Raw genomic sequence first — 17,478 nt, 5'->3', positions numbered from 1 at the left:
AGAGAGAGAGAGAGAGAGAGAGAGAGAGAGAGAGAGAGAGAGAGAGAATGAATGAGTGTGTGTGTTTTTGCTAGGATAGACTTAGTTTCAGTGAAGTAGAAAAATGAAAATTTTTGAAATATTCACCCCCAAGTTTCTTCTTTCCTTGACAAACTTTCTTGGCTGAGGAGGACGGTGACATAGGTTTGCTAAGATTTCATACAGATCTTTTAGTCTTCCTGTCAATAAATCGAGCAGTAGAGAATTCACTTACTAAATTGTTTAGAGACTTTGGGAAATCTGCATCATTTTGTAGGTTATGAGATTTCCTCTAATTTCTATTTCTTGCGCTAAGATCTCAAAACTGGGGATATATTTAGCTAAGTAATAGCCTTGATGATGCGCTTTTCAAACATTTTTTTCTCTTTCTGAAGAGAATATTTTGCAGAAAACATTTATGTTTGAAAGCAGTAGTTAAAGCAGTTTAAATTCCAGAATATAGAAATTAAGTCTCATAGAATTAAAGGTAAACAGTGGGTTGCATTGTTGGGGATAACATTATTAATATGGTAGAGCCTCACTTCTCCTCTGGGAGCTCTCCTCTTTGATTGAGCATTGCCTATCCCTAATTTTCAACCTTTCCTCATCCACTGGGGTCTTCCCTGATGCTTACAACAAGTATCTCTCAGCCTTAAATAGTTTTCACTTGACCCAACAAAGCTATCTATCATTCATTATCTCTCCTCACTTTCACTATCAACCTATCAGGGAAAAACTGAGAGAAACTCACTTCTTAACCCTTTGGAGTCTGACTCCCAACCTCATGACTCAAATGAAACTGCTCTCTTCAAAGTTATTGATGATCTCTTCATTGCCAAATTTGGTTGCTTTTTCTCAAGAAGTTTGAGATTGAATTCACTACAGTATCCGATGCTGTTGACCTTTCTCTCCTTCTGGATGCTCTCTCCTTATCTGACCACTCCTCAGTTTCCTTTGCTGGATTATCATCCATATCCTGCCTCTTGACCATGCATGTGTGACAAGACTGTGTTGCTTTCTCCTCTTTCTATACTCTTTTACTTGGTGGCCTAATCAGCTCCCATTAGTTTAATTATAATCTCTATGTAGAGGACTCCCAGATCTATATATCTAAATCCTAGTCACTGTCCTGAATTCCATTATCTTATCACAAACCGGATGTTGCATAGACATCTCAAACCCAACATGTCCAAAACAGAATACATTATCTTTTCCTCTAAGCCTACCTCTCTTCCAAACATCTGTTTCTGCTAAGAGCACCACCATCTTTACAGAGATCCAGATTCTTAACCTTCATGTCATCCTTTATACTTTACTCACTCTCACCTGACATTTCCAATAATTTACTAAATCCTCTCAATTCTACTTTCACAACTTTCTTTATATCCTTTCATCCCTCTCTAGTCACAGAGCCACTACGTCATCACTTTTCACCTGGACTCTAGCAATTTCTTTTTAATAGTTATCCCTGCCTCAGGCCTTTTGTTTCTCTAAATCATCTTTCACATAGCTACTACAGTAATTTTCCTAAAGCAAAGTTCTTACCATATCACTCCCCTCCTCAGTTAACTCTAGTAGATCTCTGTTGCTAAAATAAAATATAAAACTCTCTGTTTAGCATGTGAAACTTTCACAACCTGGCCTCATTTACTTTTCTAGAATTATTAAACATGATTCCCCTTCACACATACAATGGTCTATCCAAAGTAGTCTTTTTTTTTTTAACTGTTTTTTACCCATGATACTCCATCTTCCATTTATCTGCCTTTTTATTGGCTGTTCCCCCATGCTTGGAATTGCTTCTTACTCCCACCTCTTAAGACCCCTATTTCCTCCAAAATTCAGCTCCAGTGCTACCTTGTACATGTAGAGCTCTCCTAGCTTCTAGTACATTCTCACTCCAAATTCACTTATATTTATTTTGTACATGCTTAAATATGTACAAGCTGTCTCCCCCAATAGAATATAAGCTTCTTGGGGATAGGGACTTTGCCTGGGTGCTTGAAAAAATACTTGTTGATTGATTGAATGATGAGTAGTCACTTTTGTGTTTTTACATTTGCTTGGGATATGGTAGGTATTTAATAAACACAGTTCACACCTGAAGTTTATTGTTGTAGTAGTAGCATTTTTACTAATGCTTAAGTGATAATAGTAACCATTTATTCCTCTTAAAGAACTATGTGAATGTAATTTTGAAAGTTTTTGCTGATCTCTCTCTGTCTCCCTCTTTTTCCTGTCTTTTTTGTCTCTCTTTGTTTCTCTGTCTTTCTCTTTCTCTCTCTGTCCTTCTGTATCTCTCTCTCTCTGCTTCTCTGCCTCTGTCCCTCTCTTGCATGCACACACACATGATATTTTTGGATTGAATTCTTTTGAGGGAGATTACAATATATTTTCAAGTGACCATTTAATATTAAATTCTCACTGGATATAGGCACTAAGATTTAATAAACTTTAAAAGTCCTTTTGTATGAGGGATATGGTTTCTGTTTGCTTACTGAGATGTGGTCATCATGAAGAATTGAACTCTACAATGTGATAGAATTTTCTTTTTTTTTTTTTGGCTAGGCAATGGGGTTAAGTGACTTGGCCAGGGTCACACAGCTAGTAAGTGTCAAGTGTCTGAGGCAGGATTTGAACTCAGGTCCTCCTGACTCCAGGGTCAGTGCTCTATCTACTGTACTACCTAGCTGCCCCTATGGTAGGATTTTCTGCACTATATTCCTGAAAACCTAAATAGTGGTAATACTCACAGTTGTTTCTTTGCATTATGTTCCTGGAAACGAGAGATAGATAGATAGATAGATAGATAGATAGATAGATAGATAGAGAGAGAGAGAGAGAGAGAGAGAGAGAGATTGATTTTTGATGGTCCTGAAACACACATGAGGTTGATTGGCTTTCCTTCTCTCCACTCTTACCTTCTACCCCATCTTGGAAGGAAGGAAACAAAAATTTATTAAGTTCCTACTGTATGCCAAGCACTTTACAAATATTATCTTATTTAATCCTTACAACACCTTGTGAGGTATATGCCATTACTATATCCATTTTACAGATGAGCACGTTAAGGCAGAAGTTAAGTGATGTGTTCAGGGTCACATAGCTATTAAGTGTCTGAGGTCAGATTTTAACTCTGGCCTTCCTGATTCCAGGTCCAGAGCTGTACCCATTGTGCCATCTAACTGCCTCTTGGGCACATTGTATCCATGATGAGTAGGAAGCTGAGCAATTGGATAGAGGGGCATGTGATTTGTATAATAGCTTCCATAATTGACTGCTGGTTCTTTCTTCCACTGTTAATGAACTAGGACTGTTGGGTTTCCATGAGGTAGACCAGAATGTCCAAGACTGGCTGCAGTGTGGAGTTGCTGGCACTATGGTTGTAGTAGCCACTTTTTGACCCTAATATTCTACCAATTAATGAATGAGACTGCTAGAGAGCAGTGGTCCTGTAGCAGAGATCAAGGCAGGAGCTGTGATCAAAAAGGGGTCCAAGAGCTGAGGCAGTCAGTCTTTGTGGATCCAGTTTGAATAATCAGTTGAGGAAAGGAGATGGATTTCCAATGATCTCTCTCCCTTCTTTAAGACTTTCCCTCATACCTCCCCTTCCTTTGCTACAGTCCAAGATCCCCATACACATCCCCTTATTGCCTTCAGTGAGCTGAGGGTTCAGGAATTTCCTTCCATACCTTACTCTCTTAGATGGCAAGTACAACAGGTTTATGAGGTGGCTGGAGGAGGACGGCTGAGAATGACCAGAGTCAGAATAGACCACTGGTTGGTGACTTGAGTAGAGTGTCACCTGGTGGGCAACTCAGCTACTGCATTCCCTCATTGGATAACTAATAACAGTGACATTCTGTCTTTCCATTTGTATGCTTAAGGAAAGCATCCCATGACTAAATTTGGACTCTGTTGCCACATGTAACAGAAACATTACATCTGAGATCTGACAGTACCTTTCTATTTACAAAGTATTTTTTACACTTTATTGTATTTGGTCCTTATAACAACTCTGTGGGGTAAGTAGTACAATCATTATTATCTTTACAGATGAAGTAGGCTTTGAATAGTGAGATGACTTGCACAAGATCTCAGAGCTAGGAAGAGGTAGAAACTGTGCTCAAATTCGGGTCTCTAGTCTTCAAATCCAGAATGCTTTAAGCGGATAATGCTTGATGGGTTATTAAATTGGAAGAAATACATTGTAGTTGTCATTTTAAGGAAAAAAACCCAGAAAGGATAGCTAATTCCTTCTAAAGTAAGATAAAATCAATCTTACCTTTTTTCATTTGGGATTCTAGTGAAACTAAACAGAAAAAATATGACAATAATACTCCTTACAGGGAGGGACATTGGAGGTGGAGCTCTCTGTCCTTTGCATATTTATCCTTTACTTCTTTCCTTATAACTTTACTCCATTTGTTCAATAAGAGGTAAATCTATAAGGCTATAAAGTCAGATAACAGTAGGATATCTTTTTATGATATATAAGTGAAGAAATAAAGAGAGTAGTGTAGGTTAATAAATAGAGCTAGAAGGGACCTTGGGGCTCAAGAGTCCAACTCCCTCATTTTACAGATTAGGAAACTGAGGCCCAAATCAATGTAAGTCACTTCCCCATGGCCACATAGATAGTAATTGGGTGAGCTGGGATTTGAACCTTGTTCTTTTTACTCTAAAACTAACCCTCATTCCCAACGTGCCACACTACCTTTGGTGATCTGGGAACTGGCAAGAGAAAGGAACAAAATGATTCATGCTACAGGTACTATATTCGTGCATGAAATTAGATGTTACTCCTTACAGAGATGGTGGGGGGAGTAATGGCTTCCATGGTAACCGTTGACATAGCTGTATTTTGAATCATCACTTTAAAAAAATATGAAAGCTAAATAATACAGCAGTGAGTGATACAGCCTCTATGCTATTCATGTCCAAACAACAGCGCCAATGAAATCTTACTTTCAAATTAATTAACATCTCTTAGTTCAGTGTTATCAATTTAATAAGCCCTCATATATTAATCATACAGTGTCAGCGTACAAAATCATCCAGTGTAAAGGTCCAAAAAAGGCTCTGTTGAGTTGAATTCTCTTGGATTTAAGTAGTTTGAATGGGAAAATTGAAGCATAAGACCTCAGAGCTTATAAGAAATCTGCTCCCGCTTGCATCTCTTCTGATGATATTTGATTGAATTCCTGCCCCCCCGTACTTTTTTTTTTGGTAGCTATGTTACAATTCTTTAAAGAAATCTCAAAGTATAGCTAAGTCATCCAGGAGTGATATTATCTACTTGTACTATCAATGCCTCGTGTTTTTCATCTTATCTGTAGCTTTGAGGCTACATGTGGTTCCCCACTCTTGTATTCTAGCATGTAAAGAAACATTTATTAAAGCACTTTCTTATGCACTGGGGATAAAAACAAAACAAAACAAGAAACAGTTCCTGCCATCAAAGAGCTTACATTCTACCCATATATTGGCCACTCCATGCCTGAATGGCTGTTACAATTGAGAAAGAAGAGACCGTGAAACTTAAATCCATTACATTTGATTATTGGGTAAGTAGTTGTTGTAAAGGCTCTGGTGGAGGCATAAAGTAATAGCCAAAATGACATTTGGGGATGATTTGTGGATTTCCTTTAACCATGCTGCTGCTTTCTACCATTAAAATGGATCATTGAGAGTTGACTATTTTAGGCTTTTAGAGACCAGACTCAGAATCAGGCTTTTTTCTTGGATTGGTCTAAGTAGACTGAAAGAAGTTGTTTAGTTGGTATTCTTTAGAAAAAAGTATATTTATGCTGTCTTGGGTCTGATGACAAGATATTTTCCTTGTACAAGGATCTGCAGTTTCTCCTTTTTGCTTTGAAGATTAATTCTAGATAAATTTTAGGAGTGGCAGTATGGGGTTGTAAGATGAGTATGGGATTTGGAGTCAGAAGACCTGGGTTCAAATTATTGCTCTACTTCTTGCTTACCTGTGTGACTTTGGGTATGTCATTTGATCTTTTTGTGCTATAATTTCTTCATCTGTAGAATATTAATGTTTGTAATAATAATCAACAGCTGTGATATTTAAATATTAAATACTGTTTTATTTAATAATAAAATAACTATTTTATTATTTATATAATAGCTTATATTTCTGTAATACTTTATGATTTGCAAAGTGTTTTACATACATCATCTCATTTGATCTTCACAACAATCCTTTAAGGTAGGTGCTAGTATTATTCTCATTTTAAAAGTGAGAGAACTTAATTTTTTCCCATTTTTTTATCAAAATTATCTCATTTAACACACTAGTTGGATTAAAGTCCCTTCCTATGATACTATGGATTTTTTTTAATCATGTTTCAGCAGATTGTTTAAGGTACATATGGCATTTCCCCATCTCCTGGCATGCTTTGATTTATCATGAACTATTTATCATAAAGTTATTCAAAGCCTAAGTCATAGTTGAACACTAACATGTCTTGAGAACATAAGACATTTTACATTTTATTCATAGGTTTGTTCCTATGAATAGTAGAATAAACACATAAGATCACTTTCCTTCTCTTCCTCTGCTACCTAAACTCTTCAAGACTAAGCACAAGTACTTCCTCCTCAGTGAAGCCTTCCAGATCATTTTAGCACTAATCCTTGCTCATTGGCATTCATGGATGGCACTTAATGCCTGTACTAACCATTTGACAATTAATCATGTTCATACCACCTTGTGGTATCTCTTTTATTATTATCCTTACTGTTATTTAACTCTTGTCCTGTCTAATTTTTCGTACATTTATTCCATATTTTCCTGACCTGAGTGTAAGCTCTTTGAGGGCAGAGACTGTGTCTTACTCTTCTCTGTATCCCCCACAGTGCTTTGCAGGTAGTAGATATTCCATAAACAGTTGTTGGTTAGAGTACAATAAAAAGAAAAGCATAGGGGCAGCTATGTGACACAGTGGATAGAGCACCGACCCTGGAGTCAGGAGGACCTGAGTTCAAATCTGGTCTCAGACACATAACACTCACAAGCTGAGTGACTCAGCAAGTCACTTAACCCCAATTGCCTCCCTCAATATCCTTTCTCAAGCCTTCCCATTTAAACCCTTCGGCAAAAATATTCAGCAAATTACCTTAATTTGAAAAATTTTCTTCATGTAACATTTATAGCTGTTGAACTTTTAAGTATTATGATTCATATTATTTTAAAGGTCTCTTAATTTTTCAAGGCCTAAACCATAATCATAATGGTAGTTGTCAATAAAGAATTTTGAATTTCCAGAGTGGAACAGTAGTAAACTTACTTGGACACAACCCATTATATCATAAAGTTCAGTAATAATGAGAATAGATCACATTTATGTAGGCACTTTTAGGTTTACAAAGTTCTTTATATGTATCATTTTATTTGATATTCCCAGCTAACCAGGAAGCTAGGTGCTACAATTTTGCAGATGTGGAAAACAGATTCATAGAGCTTTAAGTGACTTGTCCAGGGTCACACAGTTAGCAATTGTGTAAGCAAGCTTTCAACCCAGGTCCAGGGCTCTACTCCTAGTTGAAGGTGAATCTGTATTGGATCCTATCCGAAGGAATTTATTTCCGCCGACATTCCACCTCTTTGGCTACTAACACAAATCTGTGGCCAGACCCTGAGGTCAGTATTTTTCTAAGACTTTGATGTGTATGCTTTATTTTTTGGGGGGGTGCCCTTTTGACCAGTTTTGGGTAATTAATCTCTTTAAATTTGACTAGGTTGGCTGCTTGATTAGTCTCTGGATGATATAAGGTCATCATCCACCTTGAACCTGAAGCCATTACATCTTGTTAGAATTTGACAGAGCTTATTCTCTGTTGATATAGCTAGGACCATTTCTGTATTTTACAGAATTATCAGAGGAGTAGGGAAATTACCCACAGGTAGCTAAAGTAACCAGATTCTTTTCCCCACAAATGTCTGAATGTTTTGCTCTGTGTAGACAAAAGTCTAATGGATTTTGTATAGCCACAGCATTCTATTATTTGAAATGGGTGATGTGTTTTATTTATATCCCCAGTATTTGGTACAATACCTGGCACATATTAGGTGCTTAATAAATGTTTGTTGATGGATTTGGAAAATCAGCCATCCAAACTCATCTAACTCATCTCTGATGTGAACTCTTTTTTTTAATCTATGTGTACCTCATACTTTAATGCTAAGAAAAACAATTTAAAGCCAACTTACACAAAGAGCATCTTTCCCTTTCCCCATTCCCTGAACCTAAATTAAACATTTCAAGTCTGTTCAGAAATTAAAAGGTCACCAATAATCTATTAACTGATCTTTCTTGATTTTTTAAAATATAAATTGTCAATTCTTCAGTCCTTCCTCTTTAAGATACCATAAAAATATCCCCCATCCAAAAAGCAAGTGAAGTCTGAGGTCTGATATTTGGTGATTTCCATAGAGCCTCTTCATTTTGATGCTGTACTAGGAGAATGTTCTACCAGCGATGGGCAGTGCATTGTGGTGAATAGAGAGCTGGCCATATGGTCATGAAGACCTGAATTCAATCCTGCCGCTGACAAATATAGGTTGTATGATTCTGGGCAAGTCATGTACCATCTCAGTGTTGTAAGCAACTTTCGAAGACTTAACTGCAGAGAAGGTGTTGATTTGCATTGGTAGAGGTTTTTGCTTCCTCTGGGAGCACTCTATGTCAATGAAATCACAGGTCTGCTCCCTTTCCCTTCCGGCTTAATATGAAAGAGAAACATGTGGTTGTCAAATAGTTGGGTCTTCTGGGAGGTAGTGATTTCAACCACAAATCCCATGGGGAATTAGAAAAACAAAAACCAAGGGAAACATTTTAATATGAAAAACCAGCAAGTGTAGAAGGGAGGCCCAAAGTCCAGCGAGAAAAAGAAATAGATTTTTTATAGAGTAGAGAGGAGTGGAAAGAAGGGCCTTTTCTTGTGTTGTCCTTTTGTTCAGGTGAACACGTGAATTGGATTAACGTCTTTTTTTTTTCTTTTTTTGTGAAGAGCAACAAAGATTTAGATAATAGTAACAAAAACAGGCCTGTGCCCTAAACTTAAAAGAAACAGGTAATTTGAGATTGAAATGACTTTTGCAACAAACCTTGACATATAAGTGAATAGCTGTAGAGAAAGGACTCACGTGCTGAGAAGATTTTGTTTTCTTAATCTTAGTTTCCCAAGTCAGCCATAAAATACAGTTATTCTTGCTCTTCTCTAAGTTTCGTTTCTTATGTCTTTGGAATTTAGCTCCAAACTCTCCAGCTTCAGGAATCCATCCATGATGCATATCATTAATATCTGCTCAGTCCTCCTCCATGATATCTTTTCAATATCTATCCTGTCACTTGTCCTGTATTATATTGCCTTTGATATGTTGCTTTGCAAATTCTTCATTTTTTAAAAATGTATGTTTTTGGTCTTCCTGGTGAAACTGTAAACTCTTTGAAAATATACTAGCGAAAAAGGTGACATAGCCCTAATGTGTTTAATGATAGCCAGATTGTCCAAAGTCCTACCAGACAGCCCACCAATGTTTTCTTGTAGCCACTTAGATTTGTTACTTCTAAAGTAACTGGAAAAGTAGAAGAGTGCCTTTTTTCCCTTTCCCACAGGCCCCTCAACTCTGTTTATGTTCACATGTACCATGTAAGTCAAGCATTCTGTTTAACTAGTCAAGACCACTGATTTTATGTACTTTGCATGTGAAGCCCTGTTAACTCCAAATACTGGCGCAAGTTTTGGGACTTTAATACTATCTCTGTATGAATGAGCATCTTTTTTCTGTGCTATATTGATTTTAAATCTTTTTGTCCATTTTTATGTTACCTATTTTAGAATGAAAATTCCAACAGTACATGACTATGCCTGCTCAAGTTGTTTAATATGTCCTTACAAGTGATAGTTACGTAGGGTCACTTAATGTCTCTTGATGATAAAATTCAATTTAAGTCCAAAGAACTTTAGAGTCATTAAGTCATCTATTCATTATGTCTGTCTTTAAAATAAAAAAAAGATTATGCATCTTGATCTTCAGTGAAGGAGTTTTGTATATAAGGTATGATCTAGTTGTGTTTACAGTTTCTAGATCAGATGTAAATTCATTGTGCGTTTGTGTGAGGAAGAGAGTTACTATAGAATTCAGTTGTAAAGCTGTTTTCAGTACTGGAGGAGGGCATTGGGCTGTGCTCATTCTTGTGCTTATCCTAGGCTATAAAGTCTTGCATTTTCACAAAGAGAATGGTAAACGTTTCTATAAAAACTGTCATCAGTCATTTAGCTGGTTTGTGGATCCTGAAAGAGCAGTAGATGAATAAGGATCTCATGTGGAGCTCATGAAATGTTATCGGACCTCTGCCTACTAACTTAATATGTGTCCTCGGACAAATTCTTTAATCTCTTCGTGAGATGATACTGAGATCACGGGCAGTTCTTAAGCTTGTAATAAAAAGGGATATAAATAAAATCTAATTTCCTTATAAAAACAATAGTCCAGCAATTCTTATCCAGGGGCTTAATACCCAACTTTTAATATAAATGATCACAAACATCATAACTAGATAAATGCTCCACCCATACAATGTCAAACCTTCAGAGTATTCTTGTTTCTTCTACATTTTAAAAGAGTCATTGCTTCATTATTTGTACACCCCTTACACAAGAAGCAGATTGCAGCCCAACCATGCCTTAGTAGATAGTCTTTATGAATTTCTGTGGTCAAATAAGTTCATCACCTGGTGGGAGTGAGAGAAGGGTGGGTGGGAAGGGAACAAGCTTTTATTAAGTGCCTACTATGTTCCTACTAGGCCCTTTGCTACACACTTCACAGATATTATTTCAATTGGTTATCTGGTGGCTAATATTCTGGTTTTGAGGCTTTCTACTAGGCTGTCCATCAGGCCTTGTATTTGAAGCTTTTCCAGGTTATTTGGACCTGCCGGAACTTGATGTCCTCCGGTGTAGTCTGTGAGAACCTCATGCTACCTTCATGCCTTTCTTTCTTAGCTACTCAAGGAAAGACTGTACTTAGGATATGCTGGCATTGGCCTGGGGCTGAGAGATCCTGAGAATACGGGGCGTGGAATAACTTTTAGTCTAGAAAGTTTATATAAATCAATTAATAAGGTAACATAATAACCCATCACCCAACATTTTATTGAATAAGATACAGTATCATAGGATATCCTTTTTTCTCCCTTCTTCATAATTCCTACTTCATTCTTTGCTGCAGGAAGCCAGAAGAGGAAGGATGTCTTTATTAGAATCAATGAATTCCAAAGGGCTTCTTTAAGGAGATTTGCACAGACATCTTAGATAAAACTTTTCTGAATACTTAGGGTGAATTGGTTTTTTGAGAAACAGATCTGGGGACATCTGTTTTCCTGTGGTCAACCAGATTTATCTTCTTTTATCATGAATTTCTCTTTAACAAGTGCAGACATTAGCCATGAAGATCTTGATTGTTTAAAGATGCCTTTAAAATAGCCATCTCATCAACATTAGTGACCTCATCTTGCACCCTGATGTTGGGCAAAATATACACACGTTAAAATGCATGAACCAGTCTTCATTTGCTTCTAGCTTTTCATCTTCTTCTGATGGTGCTTCATAATGTTAAAAAAAAATAAGTGGCATGAAATTGTCAGTCTAGGTGCATTGAGTTGGGCTTTAAAGGATGAATAAGAATTCCATGGGGTGGAAGGTATGGGATAGGAAATTGTGTGAACAAAGGCACAGAGAGTCAGAAGAAGATGGAGTCTGTAGGTGGTACAAGGAATAATCCAGTTGGCTGGAGCATTGGGTGTAATGGAAGGGAATGGTGAAAGATAAGGCTAGAAAGCTAGTTTGAAGGTAAAGAGTTATGAATGTCAGAAAAAAAGTTTTAGTTTTATCTATCAGCTCATAGAATTAAAGACTTTAAGGAACTCTGTAGACCATCGAGGCAGGTAGCTCAGTGGATTAAGCTGGGTTTGGAGTCAGGAAAACCTGAGTTTATCTGGCCTCAGACACTTACTAGCTGTGTGACCCAGGGCAAGTCACTTAACCTCTGTTGGTTTAATCCATTGGAAAAGAAATGGCAAACCACTCTGGTATCTTTCCCAAGAAAACCTTTCAGGCAGTATGGTCCATGGCGTCATGAATATTTGGATACAACTGAATGACTAAACAACAATCAAATCCAAAGGTTCTCTTAACCTGGGGACCATGAAATTATTAAAAAAAATTGATAACTGTATTCCAGTATCATTTGTTTCCTTTGTAATCTTTAAAACATTATTCTGAGAAGGGGTCCATAGGTCTTCACAGATTGTCAAACATTTAAGAACTCTTGATCTAATTTAATACTGTCTAGAGTAGTGGATAAAGTGCTGGACCGGGAGTCAGGAAGACCTGAGTTCAAATTCAGCCTCAGACATTTATTAGCTGTGTGACCTTGGGTGAGTCACTTAACCTCCATTTAAATTTTTAAATTTAAATTAAATTTTTTCAACTACCAAAATGAGGATAAAAAAATGAGGATCACAATAGTACCTGCCTCCCAGGGTTGTTGTGAGGATCAAATGATATTTGTATAGTATTTAACATCATGTAAAACATTCAACATTTAACAAAACATTTAACAAAGCCTGGTACATCCTTTTGTTGTTGTTCAGTTGTGTCCAACTTTTCATGACCCTTTTTGGGGTTTTCTTGACAAAGATGCTGGAGTGGTTTGCCATTTCCTTATCCAGCTCATTTGACAGATGAAAAAACTGAGGCAAATGGGGTGAAGTGACTTGCCCAGGGTCACACAGCTAACAAATGTCTGAGGCCAGATTTGAACTCAGGAAGATGAGTCTTCCTGACTCCAGGCCTGGCACTTTCTTTACTGCCCCTTACCTGGCACATAGTAGGCACTTAAAAATATTTAATTAATTTCTTCCTCTTATTTTACAAACGAGACAACTGAGGTCAAGAGTGATTAGTCCTTGTCCAGGGGCATATAGGTAGTAGGTAGCAGAACTTGGATTTAAACCTAGGTGCCCTGACTTCATATCTAGTATTCCCCTTATCCCCAAGTGGGCAATTGCAAAGTTTTGAGCTGAGAAATAAGACCAGCTCTGTGTATGAAGAAGATGTTTGACAACTGTTTATTGAGTGCTTATTATGTAGAAAATAGTGGAATATAACATTGAACAAGGCATGAGCCCTTCCTTCAAGGAATTTATAATTTAGTTGGGGAAATGAGTCAGGTAAAAAAGCAAATTATAATATAAGACAATAGAAAAAGGCATAAAGAAAGTGCTGTAGGAATTCTGAGGAATGTGAGTGTTCTACCAGAGGCCATGAGCAGAAGTTTTTCAAGGAAGAAGTGGCCTTTAAATTGGGCTAGAAAGGCTGGATAGGATTCGGATAAATGAAATGGGGTGGAGGACGTTGCAGGTGAGAAGAGGGAGGGCATTCCAGGTGGAGGGAAAGGCATAAGTAAAAAAAAAAAAAAGTGCAGAGGTGGGAAAGGGTTGGGTGTGTTCATGTTGCCTTTTCTTTGACGTGTGTCCCACTGTACAAATGATTGCCACGCCTACTTCTGCTTTTGGGAACGGAACCTGGGGGAGGCAATGCTCATGACTCAGTAGGGGGCTGAATGTAGGTGTTACATTATCCTCGTCCTCTTTGTGTGATGTGGTGACAAAGGAAAATTTTGTCTTGGATAACACCTTGCTGACTATGCTCTAATTTGGTATTTAAATTTATACAGATCTTTTTCTTAGAGAGGTTTTTCATCAGGAAGTAAATAGGCTTCATATTTCCTTTGGGATCATTGTTGCGGTTCAAGTTGGAGAATAATGATGGAATTCTCTAGTGTTTCATAAAAACACATACCAGCATAAAAAGTGTACATCAGATCTAACCACATGAAAAAAAGGGCTAAGTTCTGACTGAGCACTTTTTGCAGTTCTAATGCTGTGATATCCCAGGCCAGCCAAATCTGCTGATACAGCATTTTAAAGCTCTAGCTTCTGATGGAGACCAGAGGTCTGTCGTCATTTTTCACATATGTGTGTAGGGAAAAAAATGGTTAGTATAATGAGCAAGATAGGTAAAATCAGGCCTTAATTAGTCAGACCTTTTGTGTAATTCATCACACTCAATTTTTGGAAGGCAAGGAGAATATGCTGCCTCTTATCATAATGGGTTAATTTTATCAGACTGTCCCAGTTTCTTGATGTAAAAAATATGCATGTATTTCCACAGAAACCATACAAAAAGTTACTTGGTGTATTTTTTTTTTTTAAAGAGCAAGTCACTAATATGTTCATGTGAAATACAGACCTTGATTATAAAATAGTCAGTCTGGAAGGACCGAGCAAATGAGTTAAGAGTCTCTCTTTTTGTATTTCTAGGCTGTGCATCTGGCCCAGGCGAGCTTTCAGATCGAGGCTTTTGGCTCCAGATTCATTCTTGACCTCACACTGAATAAGTAAGTATTTAATTGTCTTTCTGTTAAGGAACAAATGCAGCTAAACCTATGTAACTGTCCTGTTCATTTATTTAGAATTGCTCCTAATTTGAAGCAGTTGATGTTTCCTAGTTCGCTAGGTAACCCACTGTTCTTTAATAAAACATATATAGGCAGCTAAGTGATGCAGTAGATAGTGTACTAGTCCTGGAATTAGAAGGACCTGAGTTCAGATATGGCCTCAGACACTTAGTAGCTGTGTGACCCTGGGAAGTTGCTATAACCCCAATTTCCTCCAAAAAAGCAAAAAAAAAACCAAACCAAAACCAAAAAAATCAAAACATATATGGTAAATTGAATGGAGTTTCTTCTCCACACTGCTGCAACCCCCCCTCCCCATCCTCATGAGATTCAGTGCATGACACATGGAAGCAGGTACGGAGTTGTTAGGAGGGAGAGGGAATGAAATTAGACTGTTTTGGAAGTCATTGGCCTGAGACTTTGCTAAACTGTGAATTCTCTCAGTGCTTGGTTAACAGAATCACTGCTAGAGAGGGGAAAAAAGATTCAGATCTTTAGGAGCAGGAATTTAGGCTTATCTCATGCTATACCTATGACTCACTATGAGTAAAACGATGAAATCTGAACTAAAGTTCGTAATAGTCCAGACCTCCAAAATGTCTTATTCATGATGGATATTTTTTAGAGAGATGGAAAGTGGAAAAGAAAATAGTGAGGAGAAATGATGTGGCATTTATGAGCTACTTTCTTTGCTTAAAATAAATTGTGGCTCAGTGGATAGAGAACCAGTATCACAGCCTGGAAGACCTGGGTTCACTTCTACCTCTGTACGTATTGGCGATTTGACCTGGGCTAAGTTACTCAAGGGCAGCTAGGGGGCACAGTGAAGAGAGCATCGGGCTTGAAATTGAGAAGACTCATCTTCATTTGTTCAAATCCAGCCTCAGACACTTACTAGCTATGTGACACTGGACAAGTCACTAGGGTTTAAGTGTTAGTTGCCTAGTTCCTCACCTGTAAAATGAGCTGGAGAAGGAAATGGCAAACCGCTCCATATCTTTGCTAAGAAAACCCCAAATGGGGTCATAAAGAGTTAGACACAACTGAAAAACAATTGAACAACGACAACAAATCCCTTAATTCCCTTGACAAAAGGGCTGTAAGATTATGGAAGAGACAGTCTTATTAACTATGCCAGAGCTTGGTGAATTTGTAAACTGAGAAGGAGTTTCTCCTATTCATCCCCTTTGTCAATTTCTTGCCCTCCATTGACTATCTCTAACACCTTTTAAAACTTAAGAGTTTTTCGTAAGGTCAAGCTCATCTTGTTATTAAGTACAATCTTAAGAATTTTCTTTAATTTACCTATACAACTTAGAGTTTAATTAAAATTTATTAGATCCTCTGAAGTATAAAGAAAAGTTTTTCCAAAACCAGATCTGAACTGGCAATCTTAGATTGCCATAGCACATTTAACTGGGTAAGTACAGGAATCTAGTACGGTAGCATGAAGAATACTGGCCTTGGAGTCACCTTCTAGCCCCAGCTTTACCAGAAACTAGCCTTGTGACATAACTAGAAAGTCACATATCCACTCTGGACCACAGTTTCCTCTATAAAATGAGGCAGGATGGATTAGATTATTTCTAAGGCCTTTCCCTAATTTAGCAAGCTATGATTTCTTGAATTCTTTAGTTGTGCTATGCTTCCTCTCTCTTCTGTCTTGCCTCAAGTACCTAAGAGAAAAAAAAAATAAAATCAATTTATCAAAAGTATTACCCTATTGACTCTCCAATAAAGAAAAGGCAATTAAAAAAGTTTGAAAACCTTTTAGTTAGTTTGCAGAGGCAAGAAAATACTTTTAAAAAAGTTTAATTCTACCATAACATTTATATTTTAACATTTCTTGCCTGCTAAATGAATGTAATTGAGAATAATATTCCAGAATGACAGAGCTATTCTGACTGGGCTACCTAAAGGAACTCTTTTGAATTTGGCCCACTTTTTTCTGCTTTATTGTGAGTAGGTAGGCTAGAAATTGGATTAAAAAGGTTTATCTTATTTGCAGATGGACACTTCTGAAAAGGGGCTACATAATATACAAGTTTCTGCATGTTGTGGGATGCTGGCAAAAAAATGAAATAATCATAGTTAAATACAGGCTAGTAAAAAAATTCTAAAAAGATTATGGGCTATTTGAATTTTTAAAACGAATAAATATTTGTACAAGCATTATAGATGACCTAATCCACATGTAAGCTGGACTTGATTTAAGCTTTTCATCACGTCACCTTTGTTTTTCTAATTGAGGCTAATATGAATCATATACTAAAAGAAGAGAAAATTTGCATTGGAACCATTTTGTGAAGACTTTCTACTACAATTTGCTGTCTCACAATTTGGGGCTAATCTTTCCAAGAAGGCACTCAAACAGAATTTTCCCTCTATTTGCTAAAACTGGAGGCTTTATACAGATGTATTTTGTATAAAGATTTTGGTGGAGTGTTGATTTAGAATGAGAGAATATGGCTGTAAGTGGAAGCATGTTGCATTTTTAAATTTTTCTTTAGTTACCCCATTTCTCTTTCCCTCTCCCTCACCCCTGTGATTGAGGCTGTCATCATGGTTGACCAGGACTGCATCATTGTAAGAAAGAATGCATCATTAGATGCACCGGACAGATGAGCTCAGCTGCTCTCTGAGAAAAAGAATAGGGGTCTAAAGAGCATCTATTAAATTTCAGGTCTGCTGAATTCTGTGAGCCCAGCAAAAAAAAAAAAAAAAAAGTGCCAACTCAGCTGATGTGATACTTACTCAAGGGTTTCTGTAGCTTTCAGTCAGAATGAATCAGCAGATTTCTGTTTCTTTGCCCTCCCCTCGCCCCTTCCAATATTGAAGGTGTTGCTGGGTTCCTTTTGGGAGGTCTGCTAGGCACCAGTTGAAGTTATTTTCTGGATGCTGTGTCAGCAGTTCAT

General features: G+C 37.3%; 1 protein-coding gene across 1 annotated transcript in view; it reads left to right on the top strand.

Annotated features, from left to right (window-relative positions):
* ADAM23 (ADAM metallopeptidase domain 23) overlaps nt 1–17,478 on the top strand; it is a 238,598-nt gene that overhangs the window by 29,937 nt on the left and 191,183 nt on the right. The window contains exon 3 of the mRNA XM_027873781.1: nt 14,427–14,503. Coding sequence (XP_027729582.1) covers nt 14,427–14,503 — 77 coding nt within the window. The remainder of the gene's footprint in view (nt 1–14,426; nt 14,504–17,478) is intronic.

This window comes from Vombatus ursinus, unplaced genomic scaffold (assembly GCF_900497805.2).
Source record: "Vombatus ursinus unplaced genomic scaffold, bare-nosed wombat genome assembly UNPS02014802.1, whole genome shotgun sequence".
NCBI lineage: Eukaryota > Metazoa > Chordata > Mammalia > Diprotodontia > Vombatidae > Vombatus > Vombatus ursinus.
This window is presented reverse-complemented; position numbering and strand designations above follow the sequence as displayed.